The sequence below is a fragment of the Urocitellus parryii genome, chromosome 3 (genome assembly GCF_045843805.1).
Source record: "Urocitellus parryii isolate mUroPar1 chromosome 3, mUroPar1.hap1, whole genome shotgun sequence".
In the NCBI taxonomy this organism is placed as follows: domain Eukaryota; kingdom Metazoa; phylum Chordata; class Mammalia; order Rodentia; family Sciuridae; genus Urocitellus; species Urocitellus parryii.
This window is the reverse complement of record NC_135533.1, coordinates 99,707,329-99,735,009: the sequence shown is the minus strand read 5'-3', so window position 1 is coordinate 99,735,009 and position 27,681 is coordinate 99,707,329. Positions and strand designations below refer to the sequence as shown.

At 37.8% G+C, this 27,681-nt stretch overlaps 1 protein-coding gene and 1 pseudogene across 1 annotated transcript in view; both read right to left on the bottom strand.

The window, feature by feature from the left end:
- Positions 1-27,681, bottom strand: part of Hecw1 (HECT, C2 and WW domain containing E3 ubiquitin protein ligase 1) — a 287,449-nt gene that overhangs the window by 131,406 nt on the left and 128,362 nt on the right. The window contains exons 5-6 of the mRNA XM_026410640.2: positions 23,253-23,328; positions 21,091-21,260 (exon numbers count right to left, since the gene is read on the bottom strand). Coding sequence (XP_026266425.2) covers positions 21,091-21,260; positions 23,253-23,328 — 246 coding nt within the window. The remainder of the gene's footprint in view (positions 1-21,090; positions 21,261-23,252; positions 23,329-27,681) is intronic.
- LOC113198073 (E3 ubiquitin-protein ligase Mdm2-like) lies at positions 1,609-2,838 on the bottom strand (annotated as a pseudogene).

Genomic DNA, 27,681 nt, shown 5'->3' with positions numbered 1-27,681 from the left:
GAAATACATATGGACTAAGACATTGTCTTCCTTAATATTATGCAAAAGAAAATAAATTCCATGTTTATCAAGTTTTTAGAGTTATATAATAATAGCTCTATCTCTATCTATCCATATTTCTATTTTTGTGGACAGATCAACTAATTGAAATAAATTAACACGATCATTTATATTGGCTGTTACATACTGGGCAGAAGTTATGTGGACAAGGATGCCCACTCTTACCTCTCCTATTTAATATAGTGCTAGAATTCTATCCAGAGCAATTAGGCAAGAGAAGGAAATAAAAGGGAAGAAAATAGGAAAGGAAGAAGTCAAATTATTACTGTTTGCAGATGATAAGATCTTTTACTTAGAAGTCCAAAAAACTCTACCAAAAGACTGCTAGAGCTAACAAACAAATTTGGCAAAGTAGCAGGTTATAAAATCAACATACAAAATCAATAGCTTTCTCATATACCAACAATGAATTTGCTGAGAAAGAAATTAGGAAAACAAACCACTCATAGTAACCTCAAAGAAAAATAAAATACCTAGGAATAGATCTAATCAAGGAGATGGAAGTCTTCTAGATTGAAAACTATAGAACATTGAAGAAAGAAATTGAGGAAGAACTCAGAAGTTGGAAAGACCTCCTATGTTGATAGATAGGGTGAATTAATACTGTTAAAAGGGTCACGCTACCAATATACAGCTTCAGTGCTATCTCCATCAGAATATCAATGACATTCTTCACAGAACTAGGAAAAAAAAAGAATTTAGAAGAATAAAAGATGTAGAATAGCCAAAGCAATTCTAAGCCAAAAAAGCAATTTTGGTGGCATCACAATATCTGACTTCAAATTGTACTACAGAGCTATAGTAACAAAAATTGCATGGTATTGGCATAAAAACAGACACATAGACCAATGGTATGGAAAGAGAGACACAGAAATAAACTCACCAGATATAGTCATTTGTCCCTTAACAAAGGTGCCAAAAACATACATTGGAGAAAGACATTTATTTTCTTAAACAAATGGTGCTGGAAAAACTGATTATCCATATGCAAAAGAATGGAACTAGACCCTTAACTCTCACTCTGCACAAAAATCAACTTAAAATGGATCAAAGACCTAGGAATTAGACCAGAAACTACACAACTCCTAGAAGAAAATGTAGGGTCAATGCTCCCACTTAATGCACAGGCAACAACTTTCTCAATAGGATCACTAAATCTCAGAAAATGATGCCAAGAGTTAATAAATGGGATTGCATCAAATTAAAAAGCTTCTGCATAGAAAAGGAAACAATTAGGAACATGAAGAGAGAACTACAGAATGGGAGAAAATTCTTGCTCCCTACTCTTCTGACAGAGAATTAATACCTAGAATATCAGAAGAACTCAAAATATTTGACATCAAAAATAATTTTATTTATTAATAAATAAATAGGCAAATGAATTAGACATTTCTCAAAAGAAGAAATACAAATAGCCAACAAATATATGAAAAACGTTCAACATCATTAACAATCGGAGAAATACAAATATGTAATAACAAATCCCATCATTGTGTACAACTATAATGCACCAATAAAAACAATGAGGGGAAAAGAAGGAAGTGAGGGCTAAGAGTAGCCCTCATTTTCTTGCAGTTGGGAGGCACATGTGATCTTATCATTATTTTCCTGAACACAGGACTCTTTGGAATTACTTACTATAGGTTTTTTTTTTTTTTTCCCTAGACGAGACTATCAAAGACCTCTTCTGTTTGTTTAGAGTTTTCTTTTGCTTATATTGGGCTTTCTCAGGGATTTCCCCTTTACTGTCCCTTTTCTCTTCAGGAAACCAATTCTCACAAAGGGCCCAACATCTGGTGCAGAGTGGTAGAAGGGAAGGATTTGTTTGGTTGCATAAAGTTCATTTCCAGTAGTCAGCTAAAGAAGTTTCAGCATCTTCTACAAATCAATTTTCATCAAACCTCCTGCCTCATAACATGGTGAGTTGTATACCTCATCATCTTTCCTTGAGAGTTCCTGTCCATCAATAAAATATTTTGAATTGAGAGGTGAAACTTCAAATTCTACACTGAATTGATCTGAAAGTAAATTCTGATCCAACCAAATACCTGAATGTTCACTTAGAACATAATAAAAAATTCAGATTTGTTGGTGTTTCTGTTGATACACCGCTACTACTTCTTCCACAACATTCTCCACACAGAACCAGACCTTCATCAAAAGAAAGGGAATCTTATCAGATTTGTAGTACTTCCTTTGTGGTTCTCCAATAAGTTCATCTGATTCTTCTTCTAATGGTTCTCTTTCTAGATGAGATAGATATTCAAGAAATTAAATATAAAAATGATTTCACTTCTGTTGGCTCTTGCACAGGGTATTTGTGATCACTCCCAGCTTCAAGGTGGACTAAGGGGTTGGAGGCAGGGAGGGAGTGGGGACTTGCTGAGGAGTGACATTGGCCATATTGTATTTGTTTTCACAGATCTGCCTGAATCTGATGGCTCTTGCTGATTGACTGCTACCAAGTTGATGCAGATCACCATATTTCTCTCACAGAAAAGGCTGGCATCCCAAAGGAGTCTTTTACAAGATCATTTGAACAATATATATTTTTGTTTCTCCTCATGTAATTGTGTAGTCATAATATACTGGTCAAGACAATAGATAACCTCTTTCAAAGTGTGTCTTTTAGTGTATATCAAGTGACTTTAACAATGTCAAAAGCGATGGCTTTGGTCTAACCCGTGTCTCTTGTTCTGAGGTCAGAATCTGTGAGGTAACTACAGACCATCAAGTGACACACCCATTGGTAATGTACATTTCCCTGGTCCTCATCATGTGGGATTTTTTTTTCTGTTGGAAGGGGCCCCTTGAGGGTTCCCAGTTCCCTTCATGGGGCACATGAAAGCGGATGATGAGTCCATTCACTGGAACCAGGCCCCTGGGAGCTCCAAAGCACTAAGTCTGTGGAAGAAGGAGGCTTCTGAAGTCGGAAGGGGCAGGACCTCCATCACAGGGAACAGGACTGCCCTTTGGGATTGGTTTCTTGCTCTATCTTCCTTCTAGTTACCCACACACCTACACATATGCAACAGGAGCTGAACTCACTGAAGTCCAGAAGTGAACACTGCCTTCCAGAAATAGCCTGAGCATTAGGGGCATTTGGTACATGCAGGCCAATAGTTTGTTGCTTTGCATTCCTTCTTTTTTTTCTTTCTGTGGTACTAGGGTTGAAACTAGGGCCTGTCTAGGTAAGTGGCCATCTACCACTGAGCTACATCCCAGCCCTCTGTGTTGTATTCTTATTAATGGCTGTGGATGGGACTGGATCTCTACTCATTAGAAGTTAGTAATACCTCCCTAGATGTGACAACCAAAAATGTTTTCAGACATTGCTTAGTGTCCTCCTGGGGACAAAATCATTCTTGTTGAGAAACATTAATTTGCATAGACTTCAGTTTTCCCAGAGAGGTAGTAGGACCACTGTTCCAAGATATGGGACTAAAATGCTTTATTTTATTCCATCTTGCTTTAAAAAGGATCTGAGGTAGGTCTTGTAGAATTTCCATAAATTGAATTTAGTGAAATAAATGCAGAGTAACTACCTGAAGGGCCTAGTTAGAGAGAAGAGAGATGGTACTGGTGGAGGGGAGTAGTCTGATGAACAGGTGGTCGACTTTCTAGAACCTTAACTTTCCAAACCTTAACAGATGAGTAAGCATCTGTGGGGTGAAAAAGGGGAAGGGGAAACATTCCAGGCAGAAGGGTGCCATGGGAAAAGGGCAGAAGCTTACAGTGCATGAGTCCCTAAGGGAACTATGGGAGGTTTACTAGGTCTGGGTGAATTGTGAGATGAAACTGAATAGATACGTAGACTCCAGATCATGAAGAGCCTCCTGGTCAGAGTGTGGACTAATACCAAAGGCATCTGGGAACAATTCAAATAACATAATCAGATATGCATTTTGGAGACATCAGTGTGTGTGTGTGTGTGTGTGTGTGTGTGTGTTGAGAAGGTGGTTCATAGATGGGTCAGGCCTGGAGGAGGTGGATCAGGTAAGACAAGTGAGAAATGGGGAGCAAGCCTGGCAGGCAAGGAGAAATGGGTGGCAAATTTGAGGACAAGGATAAAAGTCAGTGGGAGCTGTGTGGGAGAGGAAGAAGATACAGATTTATAAGACTGAATTCCTAAGGGTGAGGTATGTTGGAGGACTGATAGCAAAGAATGAAGAGAAGATTGAATGAATGAATGCCCCCAAGCAATCAAGGAACAGAGTGATGGAAATCAGGGCTTAGATGTGGGAGGTTGGATTGTTAGGAAAAAACTGGAAAGCTTGTGATATTTGGGAAAGATCTAGGGTATAAATAATGAAATGGACAGATGATGGTGAATGGAAATGTAGGTCATTGAGATTGGGGAGATAAAGGAAATTATCAGTCACATATATAGACCTTGATAATCTGGAAGAACTGTAGGTCCTGAATTTTGTTAAAGAAAAATAAAAAGGGAGGCCATAGTTTAGATATGCTCCAAGATCAATGGCTCATAACCATAAAACTAGAACTTAGGTCATCCTGAGTTCTCTGAAATGCTGTCTCTGATCATAAATACAAAAGAAAAGTTTTAGATCCTTGTCAGCATGATTCAGAGAAATTAAACCAATTGGCTCTAGACAAATCAGCTTAAAAAGCTCTGTTTGCTCTCAAAATTAAAAATGCATATCACTAATCATGAAAAAGTCAAAATATTTTATTCTTTATTGCTTTATAAATGATGCTGTAACTGCAGTAAGGGAACTCGTGACCAATTGGTTTGAAGCTCCCATATTGCAATCTGAACCTTTTATATGACAGTGTACTTTTATATGACAGATCCCTAATTTGATCTGATTCTAAATTTTATGGAATACAATGAAGACAGTGCCATAGATAGAAAGGTCTTTTTTGGCTGTTGCAGAGTAAAGAATAAAACCCAACATTGTTTCAGTGTAGCTAAGACAAAAGGGACATCATTGTGAAGGTAATACCATAATCAGAAATGAGAAGATGGTTGTGGAAATTTTCAAATTTCAAATGTTAAACATGATTTGGAAAATATTCTTTTAGCCCCTTAGATAGGAGTATGAGAAAGGATGACTCTAGTCTCAGAGAGTAGAAGTATACCAATACATTTATGTCCACTAATAAATTTCTGAAAGTCAGGAAAGGGTAAGAATTTTTTAAAAATCATAAGAATAGTTGATTTGGTCTGGATAATGTTGAGTAGATTGAGGCTGAGGGCACTAAGACTAATTAGAAGCCAAGATTAAATGCCTCATAGTGTGGAGTAAAAGTGGTCCCAGTTGTTAGACAAAAATTAGAAGAGGCCATTGTTTTAGACTAAGCTCCTTCACTGAGCCCCAATGGACTGGGCTAAAAATAAAAGTGGAGTCACCTCATCCTTGAAGTCAAACTGAAACTAAGTTTTCTGACCTTTCAAAAAAATCAGGAAAGAGATAACAGTCAAAATTCCCAAACAGGCCAGTTTCAATTTGCATGACAAATTCCTTCTGCTTTAAATCTTTACAAAAAAAGTAACCTGGAGTAACTGAATGTTAGTTAGTCAATTTTCTAGTATTCTGTTTCCTTGTTCCCACTTTATATGGAATGTAACTTCTAAATGAACCATTTGCTTTTTATTCTTTGTTTCTGTCCGTTTCAGCTCTTCTCTGTCTGTAAAACCAACTTCTTTTGCTTGACTCATTGGAACACATTCAATTTGATGGAATGAAATGTTGCTCAATTCTAGAATTGAAAATAAAGTCAATTAAGATCTTTAAATTCTTGTAATTTGTGTCTCTTGACATTGTTATATGACATAGGTCTTGAAATGCAGTTTGAGTGGCATCTAATTTTGCCTCTCTCAAAGCCAGACATAAGAGGTGAAAATAAAACATCATTTCTGTTCTCCAGAGGCTGTGTGGTACCATTCAGCCAGCACTATTATTTGCTACTAATGAAAGTTAAAAGGACTGGGCTTGGAGCTTCCTGTGTAAGTGTTCTCCAAGGAGCAGATAGAGCAGGAAAGAAGCAAATGGAGCATGCAAACTGCAGCTACCCTTCCTTAGAGCCTTACAATCTATTTGACTTTCAGTTCAGGTGGCACTATTCATTGAATTTAAAGATGACTCTCAAAAAATAGTCCTGCTGAATGTTAAGGATAACAATAGACAGACAACTCCATTAGTACAACTAGTAATTGAATCAGGAGCAATTTTTTTTTCTCTCTCAATAACAACATAACATGGCTTTATAATATGAAGCTATGCCACTGGAGTCAGGATGTAAAGGAAGACCTGTCCCTCTAAGTAGGATGTAGTTTCACTCTCTCCTGGGAAGAAAGTGCCAGAAACCATCCTACTGAGAGAAGAACCTTGTAACTTCAGAGAATCTTACTACTTTGCATGGTGAACACTGCTCTGCCAAAACATGGAAAGTTTATGTTTCTTTTTTTCTCCTAGTGAATAAAAGCAAATGAAAACCTGTGACTAGGTCACCACTGTCTCAGAATCTTCCTAACTGGTCCCCTGTGTTCAGCTTTTTTCTTACAGTCACCAATAAAATTGTCTCTGAAATACAAATTTGATCATTCTGTTCTCTGATGTTATGGCTTCCTCTGACTACCTACAGAATAAAATCTGTATTTCCTAATGATATGCCTGGTTCCTGCCTACCTTTTGGTTTTATTTATTTCAGTGATTCTCTGAAGACCTCATTTTTTCACACATTTTCACAAACTTCGTAGTTATGTAGATGTTGTTATTTCTCAACTTCTTTGCCTTTCTAAACTCCCAATTCATCCTTCAAAAAAAAAAAAAGAAACCATTCAAATTAAACTTCTTTTGTGGAGCCCTTTCTGACAGGAACAGATGTTCTTTTGCTGCTTTAGTATCCCCTGCATAGTTCTCCTTATATTGATTTTCCTGGGATCATGAAGATGTACATGTGGTATTTGTATTTAGTAAAGCTCTTTGTGCACAGAAAATTGCATGCATGTTGAACATGTTGATAAATGAAGGAATGGCTCCTTGCTGAGGTAGTTCCACATCAGTATTGCTACTGCAGGAGTAGCACACAGTTCAAGATTGTGGTGAGCTAAAATCTACTCCTCTATGCTTTCTATATGGTACACTCACTGCCCAGGACACAACAGGTATTATTCCAGCAGAAATAGCTAAGGATTATAGTATAGTGATAGACTGCTCTAAAATAAAGCAAAGGAAAGCTCTTCATTTGGGTGTGGGTGTGGCCACTGACACAGGTTGGCACTGCAGGATAATAAATGTGAGAGAATTTGGAGAAAGCCCTCAAGACTCTTGCCCCGAGTGTACATACCTTGTATAACATAACCCCCTCTTGTTGAGTGTAGGCAAGGGTGAATGTGTTGAATGCCACACCATAAATAGGTTACTGAGCAAGCAGAAGGAAGATTATTTGGATGGGCCTGACTTAATTAGATGAAAAGACTGAGCCCTTTCTGAAGTTAGAGAGAGTGTGAGAGGAAGTCTATGCAAGGGAGATTATTCCACCCTGTGCTGACTTTGATGACTGAGAGGGCCAACTGGCAAGGACCACAGAACAGCCTCAGGCCAATAACCAGAAAGAATCTCAATTCTGCCAGCAATGTGAATGATCTTGGAAGCAATCTCTTCACTGGACGAGCCCCTGGAGGAAAACACTGGTTGGTCAATCCCTTGATTCAGCCCTGAGATCCTGAGAACTCAGACTCTGACCTACAGCACTGTGAGATAATAAATGGCTGCCAGTGCTAAATTTGCAGTAATTTGTTATGTAGTGATAGAAACCTAACACAATAGTCCAAATTAGGGTAAACAGCAAATGAAGATACCTCTAGAACAAACATGAAGTTGTTTGTTGATAGTGTTTAATTCAGTGTATTATAGAATCTCCAAAGCTGATTTCTTTGTAACATTGATAAGTGCTAAGTAAGGTGAATCAGATTTTTTTACTATTAGGTAACTAAAGATTTTAATTATGCAAATATGCATAGTGAATCTGTGAGATATTATTCAGTGTTTCCATATTTGACAGGTGACACTCCCCTTTGCTCGAGTGTGTGTGTGTGTGTGTGTGAGTGTGTGTGAGTATCGTGGTTGACTAATGTTGTACAGATCACAATTTGGGAAACTGATATTTTGTGGTCAGTTATAAACTTCAGTGTGTTCAGTTTATGCCCACTATACTCTCATTCAAGAGTAAATTAAAAATAAAGATATTTTCTTTATTTCTTTGGGTGGGGGTACCAGGGATTAAACTCAGGGGCACACGACCACTGAGCCACATCTCCAGCTCTATTTTGTATTTTATTTAGAGACAAGGGTCTCACTGAGTTGCTTAGCACCTCACTCTTGCTGTGGCTGGCTTTGAACTTGAGATCCTCCTGTATCAGCCTCATGACACACAAGATATTTCAAATATACAAAAATGTGGAGAGTTTTCCATCCACAGACTTTCAGGGACTTTTTTCAGAATTATTTTTTTTAATATATTGTAATCATAAACCAAGGCATCAGATTAAGAAGAGATATATCATAAATATAAAAAGCATGGTTGTTGGTATATATTTGGAAGTATAGCATATGTCTTTAGCATATTATAAAAAAATTTAAAAATAAATAGAAAATACATACTTTCTGAAAAACAAAATGTTTTAAATAGATTCAAGAGGAGATGGAAAATCCTGAATAAATTGAGAATCATTAAATATTTGAATTGAGAATCAAATATCTTATCCCCAGATTACCTTACATGTAAATTTTCCTAAAACTTCTTGGGACAGATCAATTGCCCAATAAAAGTTTACAAAAGAGACAGCTACCCAAATAATTTTCTGATGTTAAGATATCTTTAATATCAACTGGACAAAGATACCAGAAGAAAATAAATTATCATTAACACAGATAATGGAAAAACCAGCTGCAAATCAAAAACAGAGTTCATATGAAAAACACCAAAATATATCTTGCAGGCTGGGTACTATCTCTATGATTCCTCCTCTGATATCAGAAGACCCTTGATCTTTCCTAAGTTCTTCTATTGGGTATGCAAGATGTTTGACATTTATTTTATGTATAAACTTAATCTTACTTTAAGGTTTTTTTTTTTTTGTTAGTAGGAAGTATGGCTAGAGGAAGTAGGTTGTTGGGGGTGTTGTTACTTTCGGGACTATGCTTTGTCCCTTGTGAGTAGAGCTCTCTTTGTTTCCTGATTGTGCCCCATATCTAAAGTGCCCATATCTAAACAGATATGTCAGTAATAGGGCCAGCTACCCTACTGTTCTCTGTACCATAAGGCAGCCTATTACGTGAGAAAATCTCTGACTCACTTTTTCTCTTTCTAACTAACTGTTATTGGACAGACCCAATAACAGTTATTAACTGTTGTTAATAGCAACAGTTATTATTCTTACAGAGAAAAAGTGAGGTGGATCCCTCATTCCCGTCACAACCCCAAAGGAGAAAAAAAATGGAAAATGTCCTCTTGCCTCTCCAAGAGTCTCAAATCATAATCCTGGTCTATAGTAGGGATGTTATGGTTTGGATCTGGAATGTTCCCCAAAGTCTTATGTGTCCCTAGTATAACAATGTTCACTAATGAGGTTTTGGGGAAGTGATTGGATCAGGAGGGCTCTGACTTTTTCAGTGAATTAATCCATTCATGGCTGAATGGACTACTGGGAGGTAAGACCTAGCTGGAAATGTAGGTCACTTAGGACATACCCCAGAGGATTTATCTTCTTGGCCCCTTTCTCTGTTTCCTGGCTGCCATGACCTGAGCAACTTTCCTCCATCATGCCCTTCTACCATGATGTTTCTGCCTTAGATCCAGTTGGCCATGAATGAATCCTCTGAAACTCAGAGCCAAAATAAACTTTTCCTTCTTTAAATTGCTTTTGTCGGTCACTTTGGTCATAGTGAGGAAAGCTAATTTCAGACAGAAAAGAGATTTACATTGAATATAAAATGAGACTTGATTGGGTTATTTATAACTAAAAGTGACCAGAAGGTGACGGTATGTGTCTAAGACATCATTCAGAGACCTTTGAGCTTAACTAAATGCAGTTATTGGAAAAAAAAAACTTAAAACTGATTATGGTATTACCCTATAGAATTGAGGCTGCACAATTAAGCAGATATCTATCAATAATCTTTTTTAGTCAGCTCTTTTGTTGATGTTGTTGTGATCAAAAGACCCTACAAGAAGGAAAAGTTTATGTTAGCTCATAGTTTCAGAGGTTCAATCTGGTAACCCTCTTTTCTCAAATTACACTATGAAATCAAACTTTTAAAAACTTCTTAAAGATTTCCTAATGGTGAGATCATAATTTATTTGTCTTTTTGTTCCCGACTTCTGGTACTTCTAATTACCTTTATAAATTAGTTTCAGTTAATTACAACATAATTTGTTAGAATTAATCATGCCTGGTACTGAAAAATCTGAATTTTGGGATGCCAAGCATGAGGTTCAAGTTCAGAAACAGGTAGTACTCTAAGAAGGTCTGTGTAAGTGAGATTTCAGTTGCCCTGACTGTCTTTCTCACATATTCTCTTGGTTACATTAGCTAGGTTTGAAAGCTTATTGTTAACTCCATCACTATGAATTTGCCATCTTCTCTTCCACATTATCTGCTTAACATTCCCTTTTAATCACTCTGTAAATCACTGTACTACTTGTACGGTATTACTTCTGTTATTTCTCACTTACAAATACACTAAGTTATACCCATTAATGCATTCTTTAAAAATAATATTCTAGTCAAGGATAGGTGCAATTAATCACCTCTAAGTTTGCCAAAACTTTTATAGGATAAATAATAACTTCTTAAGACCTCACTCTGTGTATTAAATTTTTTAAAATCCCCAAAATGTGAGAGATTAGCTAATTAATCATGGTATTACTATAGTGGTAATTTGTAATACATGAACTCAATAACCTAAACATACTAATTCAGTTGTTACAAAATTGCAATTTAAAAGTAATTTATGGTATGTCAAGAGTGCTATTGATTTTTCTTAATGTTTTAACCTTGAAAAGGACTGCTATTTCTATTTGTTCTTATTCATATTCTATTAACTTTTTTTCTAGGCTTGTAACACATAGCATTGAAAAAAATATGTGAAAGTGATATAGAGTAAAGCCTGACCTGACTTGAGATTTGTCACTGTGACATAGTCATTTACCCCTTGCAAAACAAATCCGATGGAGACAGAGATAGGACTTGTTAGTAGGGCCCCCAAAAGATGGAAAAGCAGTCAGAGATAAACCCAGCTGAAATGGAATTTCTGTTGAATGAGTAAGGAAGGAGAATCCACAGGATTTGGCTGTTTCTGTGATTTAGTCCCCATTGGCTCTCTATGCTAAAGACAGTAACATACCATTTCTGAAAGGTGTTGCCTTCTCTTCCTCCCACCTGCACCACCATTCCTGATTCTTCCTGGCTTTCCTTGTTCCTAGATCCTCCTTTGGCTCTACTTGTATCTGGTTCTCTTTGTCTTCATGCTTGGAAATCCACATAGTTCTGCTCTCCCCTGATTCTAATTCCACCTTTGATTTTTGGTATCATCCCCAAGGGATGTCATTTCTAATACTGGGCTTTAGTTGAACTTACTTCAATTAGTAAACTAGACACCCAGTTCTAGCTCTGATTTGTAGTGTTTGCCAATTTGTACGGTGTCAATATTCCCACCACGGCTGATTTCAGTAAATGTGGAGTTGGGAAGAGATATGCAGGGCTTGCTCCGCTCTGCCACATAAGCTGGCTGCCACCTATCACTGACCTATGAATGGATGAGTTAAGTTCAATAGAGTGAACCTAGTTCACTCTATTCCACCACAAAGAATTAGGAATGGTTGTCATAAATTCTTTGACTAGATACTGGGTTTTACTGCTGCTCTCAAAATCTTTACTTTTATCTTCCTTAGATGTTGAAAAATGATGCTAACTGGCAAGTACAAGAAATCCTTTAGCTAGTGAACATCAAATTATGTTCCCTGAGTTTAGTGCATGAACCTCAGGACTCACTGTGGGGACAAGAGGCACATAATTTGGGTCTCCCACTCCATGTAAAATGGATTTATGTCCCTTAGTTACGTTGGTGTTCTATTCATGGGTGCTTTTTATAAAAGAATTCAGCAGCTGTTTTTATCAATGAAAGACCTGATTTTGTAATAAAGTATGGTTATTATTATGGTTTAGCTATGGAGAAGGTGAGTCACTAGGGGCATGCCTTTGGGATGTATAGTTTGTCTCTGAAGAGTGGAGCTCTCTCTCTGCTTGTAATGCTGTGTCCTAGCTGCCTTTATCCACCACACTCTTTCACCATAATGTTCTGCCTCACCTCAAGCCCCAAGGAATAGAACCAGCTGTCTATGGACTGAGACTTCTGAGACTGTGAGCTCCCCCAGTAAACTTTTTCTCCTTAAAATTGTTCTTGTCGGGTCTTTTGGTTGCAATGGTGGAAAAGCTGATAAAACAACTATGTTGGGGAACTTAAATCCATTTTTTAAAAACTACCATTTTAGAGAAATAGTGCTATTGGTTAGGGTTTCTTACACACTTACTGCCAATACTAGCTGTGCACTTCAGAGAACGCTTTTCTTCCATAAACATTATTTTTTTGTGTTTATTAGTGTTATAGACATAAACAATGTTTACTTTGTCAAGGGTCAAAAGTGCAATCTAATTTATGATTAAATTATGTCTCAATGTCTAATCCATCAGGACTGAAGTTAACAATCTACTTTAAATCAATCATTGTTTGGTTAAAACTCTTTAGGCCTGGTTGATTATAGCAATCATTTAGCAATTCTCCTAATATCCTGGAGATCAAGGCCCTTGGCCAGGTTCTTATATTTGTCTCTAGGGGATGGGACTTTCAGCCTAATCTGACCTGCTTGTTCTGCTTTGTAAATCAAGTTTTGGCAATTTCCCTGCCTGATTTACTCATGATGTTGTTGGGATGGTTAAATGTGATAACTCTGGCAAGGAATCTACTGGTATATAACTCTGATGAGCAGCTTGGCCTCTGGAAGTATGCTCTAAAGGTCTAGGGCCAACTCTTACCCTTATGAGGTTATGCCTATATTTGACCTTGCAGGTTGTCAGGGCAGTGGTTTGGTAATTTTAGGGAAATATTTTATCATCTCACAGCCAGCACCAGCACTAGAGGCAGCCCTTGAGCTACACGCTCTGTGCAAAGTTCCTTTTATATGCTGGAGCCTTATTTTAAGTGCACTGTAGGGAGATAAGTTGGGAGCCAAAATTGAGGTACCAGAACTAATTATATGTATGCACACGTGTCTCCATATTTGCTGCTACCAGCCTGATCCAAGGTTCATGGTCTCCCACCTGGCTTCTGAAATTGGCCCCAACCAATGTCTTCTCTTCTTCCTTCCTTCCTGTCAGCTGAGCCTCATGTGGGTAACACTTCACCAGATTAGTTATTGTGACTCTTCCTTTCAGCCATTTGGGTGGGGGTGCTTTGGGTATCCCCAGGCACTTTTAATGTTCACTTGAGCCCTTTTCACATGGTCATTGGCATTTGGACATATTCCTTTGTGAGGTCCCTGCCAAGACTTTGGTCTATTTTTCTGTTGGTTTCTGTCCTTTTCTCTTTGATTTTTTTGGGGGTGATATGTGTGTTCTAGCTATCAGTGCTTTGACCCCTGTTTTTATCTCAATATCTTCATCTACTCTGGAGCTTTCTCCTAATGTAGAGTTTGGATAAACAAAGGTTCATAATTTTATTGTCATCCAATTAATCAAATTTTATTTGTTTTATTTAATGCTTTCTATGTTCTATTTAAGAATTTTTTTTGTTTCCCTAAGTTCATGAAGGCATACCCATATGTTTTCTTATTAATTAGAAGCTCTGTTATTATGCTTTCATATCTAGATTTATAATGGATTCAGAATAGTTTTTTCAAGGTTTTATTTTTTGTTTGTTTTTGGTATCAGGGTTTGAACTCAGGGGCACTCAACCACTGAGCCACATCCCCAGCCCTATCTTATATTTTATTTAGAGATAGGGTCTCACTGAGTTGCTTAATGCCTTGCTTTTACTGACACTGGCGTTGAACTTGCAATCCTCCTGCCTCAGCCTCCTGAGCCACTGAGATTACAGGTGTGTGCCACTGCACCCTGCTGAACAAGTCATTCTTATTATATTAAGTATCTTCATTGTCATAAAACAATGATGGGATGTGTGTGCATTTATTTCTGGATTCTACTTAATCAGCAATTTGTTCTGTGCCAATGACACACCATTTTAATTCCTGTAATTTTATGTTTATTTGTTGTAAATTCTTCTGCTTTTTTCCCTTACCTATTCTTTGCCTTTTGTATTTTTATATAAATTTAGAAGCAGCTTTTAAAGTTACATTAAATATACCTTCTAGGGGATAGGGCATATAGATCAGTGGTTGAGCACTTGCCTGGCATGATGAGACCCTGGATTCAACACCCAGCACTACAAAACAAAACAAAAACAAACCCAAAAATCTCTTAGGAAATTGATTGGTATTTTGCTGAATCCACAGATCAATTTGGGGAAGAATCAACAACTTAATGACATTGAGTTTTCTAAGACTTAAACATTTATCTTTTTATTTATGCTGTTTTAAATTTCTCTTAGCAAATGTAATAGTGCTCAGTAGATCTTCCTCATTTTTTGTTAGATTCATTACTCCAAAATTCACAGTTGGAACATAAACTCCAAGGCAATAGTACCGAGAAGTGGGGCCTTTTAGGCAGTGATTAAGTCATGATGGCAATGGACTACTGTCCTTATCAAAGAGACTTCGGACAGCATGCAAGATCTTTTGCCCTTCAGCCTTCCACCATCTGAGAACAGAGCAGCAAGGCACCATCTTGGAAACAGAGAGAATAGCTCTCAGTGGACAGCAAACAGCCAGTGCCTTGATCCCAAACATTCTAGCTTCTATAATTCTGAGCAATACATTTCTGTAGTTTATCAAGTACCCAGTGACAGGTACACTGGAAACTGCTATATGGGTTGAATTTTTCATGTTAATCTTCTATTCTTAGAATAAACACAATTTGGTGAAATATTAGCTTTTTTTATGTTGCTGAATTCAATATGCTAATATTTTATTTAGAATATTTGCATTGATTTTCATGAAAGATTTTGGGTTCTAATTTACTTTCTTTGATGTTTTCAGATTTTGGTATCAAAGTTTTGTTGGTTTCAAGAACAAGTTTCTTTTCCCTGGAGGAATTTACGTAAGATTATTTTTATTTCCTCATTAAATGTTTGAGAAAATTCAACAGTGACAATATTTGGGCTTAGGGATTTCTTTTTGGAAAGATTTTAAATTACATATTCAATTTCTTTTATGACACAGGACTATTCAGCATTACTACTTTTGTGTCAGTTTAGCATGATGTGTTTTTCTGGGGACTTTCCATTTCATTGGGATTTTCAAATTTATTAGTATAAATGTGTCCATAATATTATCTTATTATCTTTTTGATATATGTAAGTTTATTTTTTAGCTTTGTCAATTCTCACTATTATGAATGTTTATATTCCATTGATTTTTCTGCATTTATCTTTACTATTATTGCAATAAACTTCCCCCTCCTTTCTTTCTGTTTGATTTCTGTTAATTCTATAGCTTATTCATCTGGAAACTCAGGTCACTGATTTTAAGTCTTTCTTCTTTTTTAATTTAGCTGCAACCCACAAATTTAGATATGTAATATATTCATTATTATTTTCTTCAAAATATTTTCTAGTTTTGTCATGATTTCTTTTTTGACTCATAGTTTTTTTTTAATTTGTTCTAATTAGTTATACATGATAGCAGAATGCATTTCGATTCATTGTACACAAATGGAGCACAACTTTTCATTTCTCTGGGGTTGTACATGATGTAGGGTTGCAACACATGTGGAGTCATACATGTACCTAGGGTAATGATGTCCATCTCATTCCACTATTTTTCCATGCCCCCTGTTCCCTCTCTCCCCTTTGTCCAATCAAAGTTTCTTCAAGACCCATAGATTTTTAAAGGAATTTTGTTTAACTTAATTTTCAAGGGAGTTGGGCATTTTAAAATTATCTTTTAATTTTTTATGTTTAACTTATGATTAAAAATATATAATATCATATTTAAAAATCTATCTCTGATCACTCCAGTAATGAGCTCTGCATGGATCTGTCTCTGTTGTCACTGGGATCAGATAATTTTAATCATTCAGGGCCTGACTAAGCTGTGTAAGTTGTCTTGAAGTTTTCCATGACAGATTTGCTCTGATCCTACACCATAGTCAGCCAGGGGTCCAGCTGAGAACCTGGGGCCTTGCTGGGTACTTGTCTCTTGGAGAATCTAGAACTTTCAATTTTGTCTCTTCAGCATTGTGAGACTGCAAAAACCCTCTTCATTTGTCAGCATCTTTCTGCCTACCCTCTTATTCCTCTCAATGGGAACAGTGGCAGAGGGATCGCTTGAAACTCCTTTCCTTCTAGGACTTGATGTGTTGTCTGATGTCATCACAAATGCTTTTTTTTTTCTTTTTTAAGGTCATTCTAGCCAGCTTTTCTGGTTGCTTTTGAGTTAATGTGCCATGTGTTGCTTCCTCAGAGCCACAAGCATAAATCAACTGCTTCCAATGTTTTTTTTTTTTTTTTTTTTTTTTAATAATCCACCTCACACAGAGTAGTGGGAAGGATTTTATAAAATTTTAATTAGAATATGATGTTTCCCTACTAAAAACACTGCAATGGCTTCTCATTATCCTTAGAATGAAACCCCAAGCCCTCTCCATGGCTTACAGTGGGTTGGCTCCTGCACTTCTCCAACTTCATTTTGTTCCCCACTGCCAGCCCTTGTTTTCTAGCCCCGATGATCTTTCTGCTTGTTTCAACGTGCCAAGCTCATAACCCTCAGACCTTCACACCAGCTGGGTCCTCTGTCCAAGAAGCAGAACTAACCAGTTCTTTCCAAGTCTGGCTTCTCAGTTCAGGTGACAGCAATTCAGAAATGCCTCTTGGGACCACTGCTATCTAAGGAAGCCTCTCTCAGTCATGTAAACCTCATTTAACAGTGTGCTATTTCTTTCTGATTACTTATCTACCACTGAAATTCTATTATTCATTTTTTTTGGAGGGGTGTCTTTTTTTCACATTAGAATATAATCACCATGAACTAGGCCTTGTCAGTCTCATCTCATTCTGTGGACAGATTGGCAAGGGCTGACAGTACATGCATGAGGCTTGAAGACAGAGGCCAAGAGAATGAGGGGGAAGCTCATAAGCACCATGGCCTCAGGCCATAGTTTAATATTGACTCAGTTCACTTGATATTTCTGAAAATTCTCGTTTAGGAGTTCCTTGTTTTATTTGAAGGTTTAAATATACTCTCTACAGGAGTATTCCAAATATAGAAGCCTAGCCTCTTTACTTGCTGCTGTTTCTGTTTAACTTCTCTGTATAACTATAATCTTATAAGTGCTCATTATATCCATCCAGGAAAGTAAACAGACCTGAAAATCAAGAAGAGTGTTCCCTGGGTGAAAATAGCTTCTAATTACAGTAATAATAACAAAGAGGAGATAGATCCATCAATGTGGAAGTCTCTTTTTAAATTTATTTTAGTTTGCATTTACACTTAATATGTATTTCTCTTAGTTTTCTCTTCTTATTTAAAAATTCTGATAGGAACTTTAAATTTTCTAAGATTGAGCATGTTTTAATCAGCAAAAATAAATGTTTCAAACTTGTTACAGACATTCAAAAAAGTCATGTGTAAGAGTTTGATGCAACATTAGCTGTTGAAATAAATTTAGCATTCAAACAGCACATTAAGGGATATTTTTGCAACTTCAATGATTTCTCACTGAATATCCTTTGTAGATTAGTCAGTAAACACAGAAAGTGGGACAGTTTGGTTCTCACTTACCCTCCTGCATAGAAATTTAAAGACTTGTGTAATTCTGTAGGAGCAGGGAATCGTTTCATTCATTAAGTTGCAATGTAAGACCCAGGAGCCAACATTAGCTTTTATGTGTAAGGAATAGTGGATCCACGCTGACTGTGTGTGACTGCAGTAAGCCCAGCCCAGCTGCTATCACCTGTCCGTACACACCATGAGCTCAAGTCACACAGTTTTAAATGGTACCTTAGGGGTTTGTGGGATGCCTCAGTACACTTGTATATGCTGTTCCTTCGGCCTGGAACTCCCCTTTCCACCTTGAAAAGCATCTCATCCTCTGTCAAGACCAAGTCTAGCAGCACATCCTCTGTGACATCTTCTCTCGGGCCCTTGGCAATCTCCCCTTTGTATCCTGTAGCATTTTGTTCATTCTTTGATTAGGGTATTTATTTCATTATAATATCTTCTTCCAATCTGACAGGTTGTATCAATCATCTTTGTGTCCTTGCAGTGGCTTCTGTTTCTACTACACAGTATTCAACCAATGTTTCCTAAATTAAAGTGCGTGTGTGCGTGTGTGTGTGTGTGTGTGTGTGTGTGTGTGGTGACCACTTAGAGTATCTGATTTACGTGATGGACATTCTTCCAGGATTTATTCACAATCACCTACAAACAAAACTGGTCAACATCAGGCTCTGAAGGCAAACCACCTGGTTTGATTTCAGAACATTTCTTGAGATGGTAACAACCTATTATGAGTAGGTTTCCAGGAACTAGGGATGCCAAGATGAATTAGATGTAATTTCTTTTCCTGAGGAGTTCAAAGTCTTATGAGGAAGACACAAGACAATCTGGCATTGTGATAGGACAGTCTGAACAAGGAAGCACTGTCCTCCTGAGACCCGAGGTGGGAGAGTCAAAGAATGCCCCATATGGGAAGTGGGCTGAGACTCGGGGCTGCATGAAAGCTGGTAGTTGGGTTAATTAAGGATGCAAGATTAGAAAACCACAAGAGGAGTTAAAGAGCATCCAAAGATATGGCTGTGTGAAAGCCATATTTGGGGAATTTGGGACATTTGGGACAGCAGCCATAGAGAGTGGCCCCGGCATAGGGTCTGAGGTGAAAGGCAGTGGGGGGTGAAGATGCAGAACACCACAGACACTCTGGACTGGTTTATTCAACACCTGTGTCTGACTGCCTTCTCTCCTGCCTTCCCTACTACAGTCCGGAGAGTGGAACTTCAGGTTTTCCATCCTGCCGTGGTCATGCGGCAGGCAATAGGTGTCTGCTGGGAAGGGTTTTTCTTCTAGAATGAATACACAAAGCTGAGGATAAGGGAGTGATTGTTAATATCCTGCTAGAGCAAAACCAAAGAGTCAGAAATAATTTCAGAATTTCAAGTGGATTCTAGTTGACCTATTTTAGCCAAAAACCATCCTGTTGGTGTGGATTTTACAAATATAATCTAAGACTGACTGTAACACCTTCATGACTAAGTGTCTTAAATAAATTGCTCAAGGTTTTTTTTTTTTCATATGCCATTAATTCCTGTAGCATCTTGTATTATCCCTAGGAATGCAGTGAAGAGACCAGAAGTAATTGGTGAGAATAACCAGGACTAAAGGAAAAAAAATGATTTAAGATTCATTATTTCATGGTGGGGACACTGTTTTAGAATCTGTTGATAACTAAAGCTAGTAGCACGTTTAAGTACAGCTCTATTTCCCCTATGCCCACTTCTGAGCTCTAATGGAGCTCTTCTGTGAAGCCCAGGAGAGGGGTCATTAAGCTGAGGAAGGAGGTGGTATAATTTAAGAGACAATGAAACAGGTCTGCTCCCAAATATCTAATTACATTTTCTTGTCAAGGATGCTTGAAAGTTCTACCTCCGAGGGGGTCTGTTCTGAATAATAAAAGATGTAATCTTGTCTGAAACAAGTGCCATGAGCAGGAGCACATCTCCATCCGTCACAGGCAGATGAGGAGAATCCAAGCCTCTAATAGAGGATCATAGGTCTCTTACATCTCCAAAACTTAACTGGCTAAGCTGGGATTTGAACCTTGGTCTGTGTGATTGAAAAGCTGTACTTTTATTTATTTATTTATTTTTTGTGTTGGAGATGGTACCCAGGGGCACTTAACCACTGAGCCACATCCCCAACCCTTTTTATTTTTTATTTTAAGACAGGGTCTCGTAAAGTTGTTTAGGTCCTCATTAAGTTGCTTAGACTGGCTTTGAATTTGCAATTGTCCTGTGTCAGCCTCCTGAGTCTCTAGAATTACAGGCATGTACCACTGTGCCTGGCAAAACTCTGTACTTTTGACCTCTGCCTTATACTCTATCCACTGTCTTTCCTGGAGCCTCCCTGCTCCTTCATCCACACAGTTTGCTGAAGCCTGAGAGCTAGGAAGCAAAATGGGTTGTGACAACTCTCTGCATGTTCTCTAGGAGAGGACTTAGTCATTATACAGTCAAGTCTGATGTGTGACTTTGTTGAGGAATCCCCTATCTCCTGGCAGGTAGAGGAGACACATTCAGAAGTAGAGAAGCACCTTATCAGATGAATCAAACTGTTCACCACTCTTAACAATCTGCCTGGAACTGTTCAGACCACCAAGATGGATAAGTGATTAGATTTTATATGTTTAAATCAAGCAATATGATGTGTAACACAATCAGGAATACTCTAGGACTCATTAATTTACCGGTCTCAGGAACCTGATAATTTTAGGATCTGTGCAACTGGTTTAGAGGGCTACATATGCCACTGGGCATTCTTGCTTGAAGACCACATGCATGGGAAGAGCTGTGAGAAACTGCAAGTCTCAGCTGAATACACTTTTCTTCCTTCTCCCACACAAAGGGCAGAGAGAAAGGGTATCCTGCTTGCAGGCACAGGTTCTGAATCAGAGGTTACTGAGAGCAGCTGCAATGGACAGCCTTGATTAGATCCCTAAGAGCAGCAATCTACAGAGAACGCAGCTCCTTCCCAAGACCGGAAGTCTCAGAGCCAGGGGGATACCCCCAGAACCTAAGGCCCCATGAAAGAAGAGAAAATCACATAAGCTTTAAGGTTAGGGTCAGTCACTTGGCTATGTTCCTTAGACCCCCTTTTAGGGCCCCTGGCACTTACCTCCGCCTGCCAGATGGGGTTCACTGTGTTGCCTATGATCTTGGATCTCCTCTCCTGTCCATGGTGAGGAAGGGCAGGGAAGATGCTGTGCTTCCCAGGCTGAATAGAAATCTTCAGATAAGGGTCTGGGTTGAAAAACATCCCTTTCTTCAACCCCATCGCCTGGAAATCTATAAAATAGAGCAATATTTTAATTGAAGTATGTTTTAATGAGGTTAAATAGCATATTGGGCATTATAGAAAGAGAAAAGTCCATCTAAAATGTGGAAAAATCTTTTCAAATTTTGGAATATTTTCTATCTGATTACAAACATGGATGGATGAGTCTATCTGGAGACACATCCCTCTATTTTTGGAAAATTTACTAGCATATGTTATGGGACATTTGATTCCATATATTTGGAGCATTTACTAGTGTATATACTAAATTGCTTTTTGGTGAGAAGTCCTTGTAATAAATGAATCCAACTACTCAGACATGACCAGCATCTAGTCATTTTTTGATGCTTCACAGATTTTGCTTAGCTATAGGTTAGCTGATCTTTCTATATTGTCTTTCTCTGAATCATAGAATTCATTTTGATACTTCCAGCAGCATTTTTTCCCTATACAAACATAGTGAAATAAACACACAGACGCATATATACCTACTGAGCGTTAGAGCTTCATTACCATTTCAGGCTTTCTCCTTTAGCTACCAACTTTATGTCACCAGTCACATTTCATTGCTGGGAACTGTTTTGGATTAAGTGTAAGAAAAATAATATATTGTGAGACTATTGGAGATAAGCCCCCATTGATATCTTATCAGGTCTGTGAAGCATGTTGGAGTGGAAGGGTTTTATTTCCTCTGGAAGGTCTGTGAGCTCAGGTCTGCAAGTCAGAAGCAAAATGGGGACAAAGGAATTGAGACTTTGTCTCTTCCCTATTCCTGCTCTGCTGCCCTGCATGCCATGCCTCTTGGGCTATAGGACCTCACTGGAGCTTTGGTTAGGGAAAATTCCTCTTGGTTTCTTGTACACAATTGTGTAGGATTCCTTATTCCTACTTTTTTTTTTTTTGGAGATTGCACTAATGATTGTTGTTTCTCAAGCATTTTAACAAGAACATGGCAATGACAAGTCACAAGTTGTCTGATTTAATCTAGTAATAACCAAATTTTTGAGTTCTTTTTTTCCCCTCACTTTTTCAACCTGGACAGACACATGCTAATATTGTTAATGGATCTTTAGACACTCATTTGCTCTACTGGGCTTACTTTGATTTGAAAAGCCCCAGATTGCTGTCCATCTCCCAAGGAGGCTCAAGCATAAAGTATTCAAGCACTTTATGTTTATTCTATTCTCTGATCTCTGACATTCATGGTCTGTAACATTTGTTGGTTTGACAAGTTAAGGTTGTAGTTTTCAAATTGTGCTCCACGGAGTCCCTGGGCTTCGTGGCATTTTGTTCTCTTAAAGCCCACTGAGTTGGAATGGAGTATGCGAAGTCTTGAGTCTCATATATCATTTTAAACAAAGTTGTTCAGGACTTCTTTTAAACTTTTAATTTTGAAATGATTTCAGATTTATAGAAGAGTTGCAAAGATAATGCACAGATGCCCTACCCACCCTTTATCTAGTTTTCCCCACTGTTAACATAGTATAGAACCATAGTCCATTCACAAAAACTAAAAATTATCTTACTCAACTATTAACTAAAATACTACGAACTAAATTAGAAGAATTTATCTGGATTCCACTTCTTTTTCCATGAACGTGCTTTTTGAAATGGTTTTATCTGTTTTATTAACTGGGGTCCACTGGAAGTTTTATTAGACAAAGGAAGGGTTCGCTGCTTCTCCCCTGGCTCTCCCCAATTTTCCCTTTGTAAACTCTCAATTATTGCCACTTGATCTTGGAGGAAAAGCAGAAGAGCATCTTCCATTCCCATCACCTCAAAGTGCTTTTACATTTGTTACTTACTGAATTCTCCATTATCTTCATTAGGTTAAGGGGAACTAAGCAGATTACTTTTTAGGTTAGCTTTACAGATGGGGAAGTCAAGAAACAGAGAGGTTGAGTAACTTGTAACTTGTAGGTTAGAGTCAAATTGAAGGGGCCTCCTACTCTTGATTGACATTCTCATTCTTTCCACAAGGCTTGTAGGTGAACAACACATACCTGAGAGAGAAAAGCTGATCAGCCTCCGACTTCCTTGCCCTTGGACGGTCTCATCAGAGCCAATGCTTTTAAAAATCTGTAAGAAGAAGGGAAATGGGAGACAAGCAAAATAAGCATTGAAACAGAGACTCACACTCCAACACAAACAGGCTAAATCACTGTTATTTCTCCAAATACAGACAAGGAAGACAGCAGTATTGTGATTTCACTGGACAACCATTGATTAAAATAAGCTGGCAACCTAATCTTCCCTGGTAAGGGAGGATCTGTGAATGGGAGTGAGGGGTACTTTTCAGAGAAATCAACAAACATAATTACTGTGATATTATAGGTCCTTTGTAACTATTTATGCAAACAATGCCTTTTCGGATTCAAATTTGCAAAAAAGTATCTATTAAGGCAGGGCCTAAGGCAGTAGAATGATAGGTCAATAAATGTTCACCATTGTAATTATAATGTGTTTTCATTTAGGAAAGTGCAGTGTTAAACTGCTGTATCTCCACTTATTATTATTATTTAGGGATTTCCAGGAAACTGTTCATTAGGGAGGAACCCGAACATGGCATTAAGAAGTTACTCTGAAGTCTCTCTAATTTAATTAATTGCTTTCCTGGGAAATTTCAGAACATAATTGTTACATGGATTATCTACAGTCTAGCAGGTATTTGCAAACCAGGTTGCTAAAATGTTTCATTTTCTGTCATTGTTTAATATACGTAGATTGGTTAATCAAAACTGCTAGAGTCCTGGTTTCCATTCTCTCCTAGGAAAACTTTTCTCAGAAAGGATTTTAAGTATTAATTCTAAAGCAGAATTAACTCTTCCTAGATACCTTTGAACATGTTTTGTTTACAGAAAACAAATTTAAAAAATCTGAGTATCAAGTAAATCTGCACAGTATCCATTTTTAAGAAGATAATCTGTACTGAAGAAAGGGAAAAATGGAAAATCCAATAATCTCTTATTCAAAGTCCCTTTGTAGATTGTTTGGGTTTACTCTGTTTCTTCTCTGAGTGTTCTTGATGGTGTGACTGAATGTTCCCGTAAACCTCCTGAGATTAATGATTGTAAATTGCTAGGTCTCACAGCTTCAGCTCAAGGGAATAAGAAGGGGTTTTTACACTACTTCCTCCTGTTGAAAATAGGCATCCCTGGTAGACCTGTAAGCTTGGCTACACTTTGCAGGCAAATTTTGCTAGGCTTAGGTGTGAGGTGCATCTCAGTGATGCTGGGCTGTTCAGCAGAGAGAACCAATGGGGGTGGCACACGCAATGGGGCTTGGCATCAAGTGAGATAGGAGCTTGTCATACTCTTCAATAGGTTTCTGTCTCTTACTCCCATTTGATAATAAAGAAACAGAGTAAGACATAGCTGGGATTGGTGAGTTTGGCTACTATCCTCCTCCCCAGCTCTGCTTCCAGGCTGCCATGAACTGAGCAGCTTTTCTCCACCATGCTCTTCCACCATGATGTTTCTGCTTGAAGCTGACTGACCACAGAATCCTCTGAAACCATGAGCCAAAATAAATCTTTCCTCCTCTAAGTTGTTCTTGCCAGGTATTCTGGTCACAGAGATGCAAAGCTGACTAACCATTCCTTTCTAATTTGTGTTTCTTCTTTCTATTGATTGGCTGACACAGAGAAATGACCAACAAATAAATGAGACTACATCCTCAGGATAGACCAATCTTTTAACTCTGTAAATGGCCAGTCCTCCAGGGAACAATCAGGGCTTCAAAATCCCTTAATGTTATGTAATTTTCTTCTTTTTCAACTCTGCCTAGGCGAAGGCAATAGGTGACCTGGGCAGGATGAACTCCCTTACACTGCTATACTTGCCTAACCAAGACAGAACGGACTGATGAAGTCTTTGCTAGCTTAAAAATTTCCACACTTACCTGTCTTCTTCTTAGAATATAAGTTCTTTGAGGAAACAACAAAAACCATCATTTTCACAGAGCTTTGTAAAAATACATGTTTATAGTGAATGGATTCAATTTACATTTTTAAAAGGTGTGGATTAAACTGCCTATATCATGCCAGGCTAAAATTAACTTAAATGTGCAATGATAACAAAGGACACTGTATCGATTCCTTCCTTTTAAAAGCATGCATATTTTTGTTCTTTTTATTTAAGCATTCTTTTGCTGGCTGAAATTCAGGCTATGCACAAAGAGGGTTTTTTTGTTTTGTTTTGTTTTGTTGTTGTTATTTTTAAAAAATCTTTATTGCATTAAAGCAGGAGAGAGGAAGTAGTGGGGGAAGGTTGATCAATGGGCACTAAGTTACAGTTAGATAGAAATAAGAAGTTCTGGAGTGCTCCTGTCCAGTAGAGTGAGTACAGATGATAATAATGTATTGTATATTTCAAAGAGTTAGAAAAAAGGATTTTACATGTTCTCACTATAAATGATAAATATCTAAGGAAATAGATATGTTTACCCTGATTTGATCATTATACAGTGTATAATGATTTGAAACATCACAGGGTACTCCATAAACATGCTGTTTTTATGTATCAGTTAAAAGTTAGAGAATTAAAAAAAAATTGTGTCTATCAACAGAAAAAAAGTATTAAAGTTTTTAGATGCTCAGAAGGGAAACTCATATTATTTAAGACTACATAAAATTCTATCAAAACTTGGCTGTTCATTAATGTTATTTACAACATCACCTGAGCCCCAGTCTGATGATATAAAAGTGGAAGCAATAGTAGCTGTGACAACTATTTTCCAGGAAGTAAAAATGTCTGCCCGGGCCTGGGAAGGTTGGACACTCCGACTTCTTGTTGGAGCTGAGCTGCAGAGGCACGTTCGAGGTTGAGAAATCTGCTGCACTCAGACAGACTCTACTATGGTTTGTTGACTGTGAGAGTGACATGAAGGCTCAGCCAAAATAGCTTCACCCTGAAGTGACCTGAGGTAGAGAGGTGGGGACATCAGGGATGTAGGGATATTGCTTGTCTTCTCAGGTCTGACACATTCCCTTTGGTCTGTGTCCAAGGTCTGATTGTTATTCCAGTCACTTGGAGCTGGGTCAGTCTGCCCCTGCATCTCAGACACAGCTCTGGCAGTCGCAAATAAATGTTTCCACAACAAAGCCTACTTGGCAAATGGCTTAGCAGATTCCTAACCAAGCCTGTTGGTGTGTGCAGATGATTCCCTAGGGTATTGGCAAGGATCTTTGAGTTGAATTAAGGCCTTTGGGGTTAAATCAGATGCATCTCTCCTACTCCCATTCTCATGCTGTAAGTTTTGAGTATGAATTTGCAGGGCTTTGGAACAAACATCAAAATGCGTTTCAGCAAAGCAGAGCTGCTATCAGGGCTTTCAACTCTAGTGGTGGGTAGAGGGGGAGACTTCTGTTTCAACAGTAGGGAGACTTTTAGCTCTGTTGACAAGGCTACTTTAGCCTTTGCTCTCTACCACATTATTCAGATACTACCTTTTCTTTTCACAGTATCACTGCATGAAAGATGAGGCTGTTTCTAAAAATACTCAATTGTGTCTAATCACTCAGTCATATATGCATGATGGCCTACTTCTTCCACCTTCCAGCCTCCCAGGACTTCTCAGATGGGCACTTTCATTCCTAGAGGTAGGTGGATGTGCCCAGGGGCAAGAGTGTCTGCCTTGAAGCGTCAATTTTACTCAAAATTTTAAGTAAAGCTTTTTATTTTAAAAATAGACATAAAAACATAAAGTTAAATGTAAAATGAGCATGCATTTTGTAGCTAAATAAGGAGATTTCAAAGAACTCTCTGAACTGCATCCCAGAATAGTTGAGTTCTGGGTTTGCCTCCTTAGGGTCAAAGCTGGAGACTCTCCTTATAGTATATGTGGCACTTCCTACAGGACCCTGGCCAAGTTATGCTTGATTTTGATATGGTAATTTCATTTACACACCCATGATTAGTTTCAAATGATTACAGAATTCTTTGTCCTACAAGGGTTCAGTTATAAAAAACCAAGTTGAAAATGTTGCCAGAAATTGAAGTTCATGGCTTCAGTGAGCCTTTATCTATTTATTGGGTCCACATTTCATCTAAAAATGAAAAGCACAAGTCTCCATGACTTCAATGGAATCTAAAATCAGGTGCAAAGTAGTATTTACATTATGAATAAAAAAATCCAAGCTGTTTCATATCAGCAGTCCAAAGTAGGGAATTATGTTCAAAGATAATAGATAAGATCAAAGTTAATCTTTCCATTTTGATCAAAGATTCCCTATGAGTTCAATATATTTTGCCTTCAAGATAAAATCTATTAAATAATCAGAAATGCCTCTAAACTACCTTTAAAAAACAAAATCTGACTGATGGATGAATGGATAAAGAAAATGTAGTATATATACACTGTAGGTGTGAGAGAGATTTCCTCTACCCTCCTTAGTGCCTATGTGGACTCTTTGGCTATATCTAGGAATCCAAT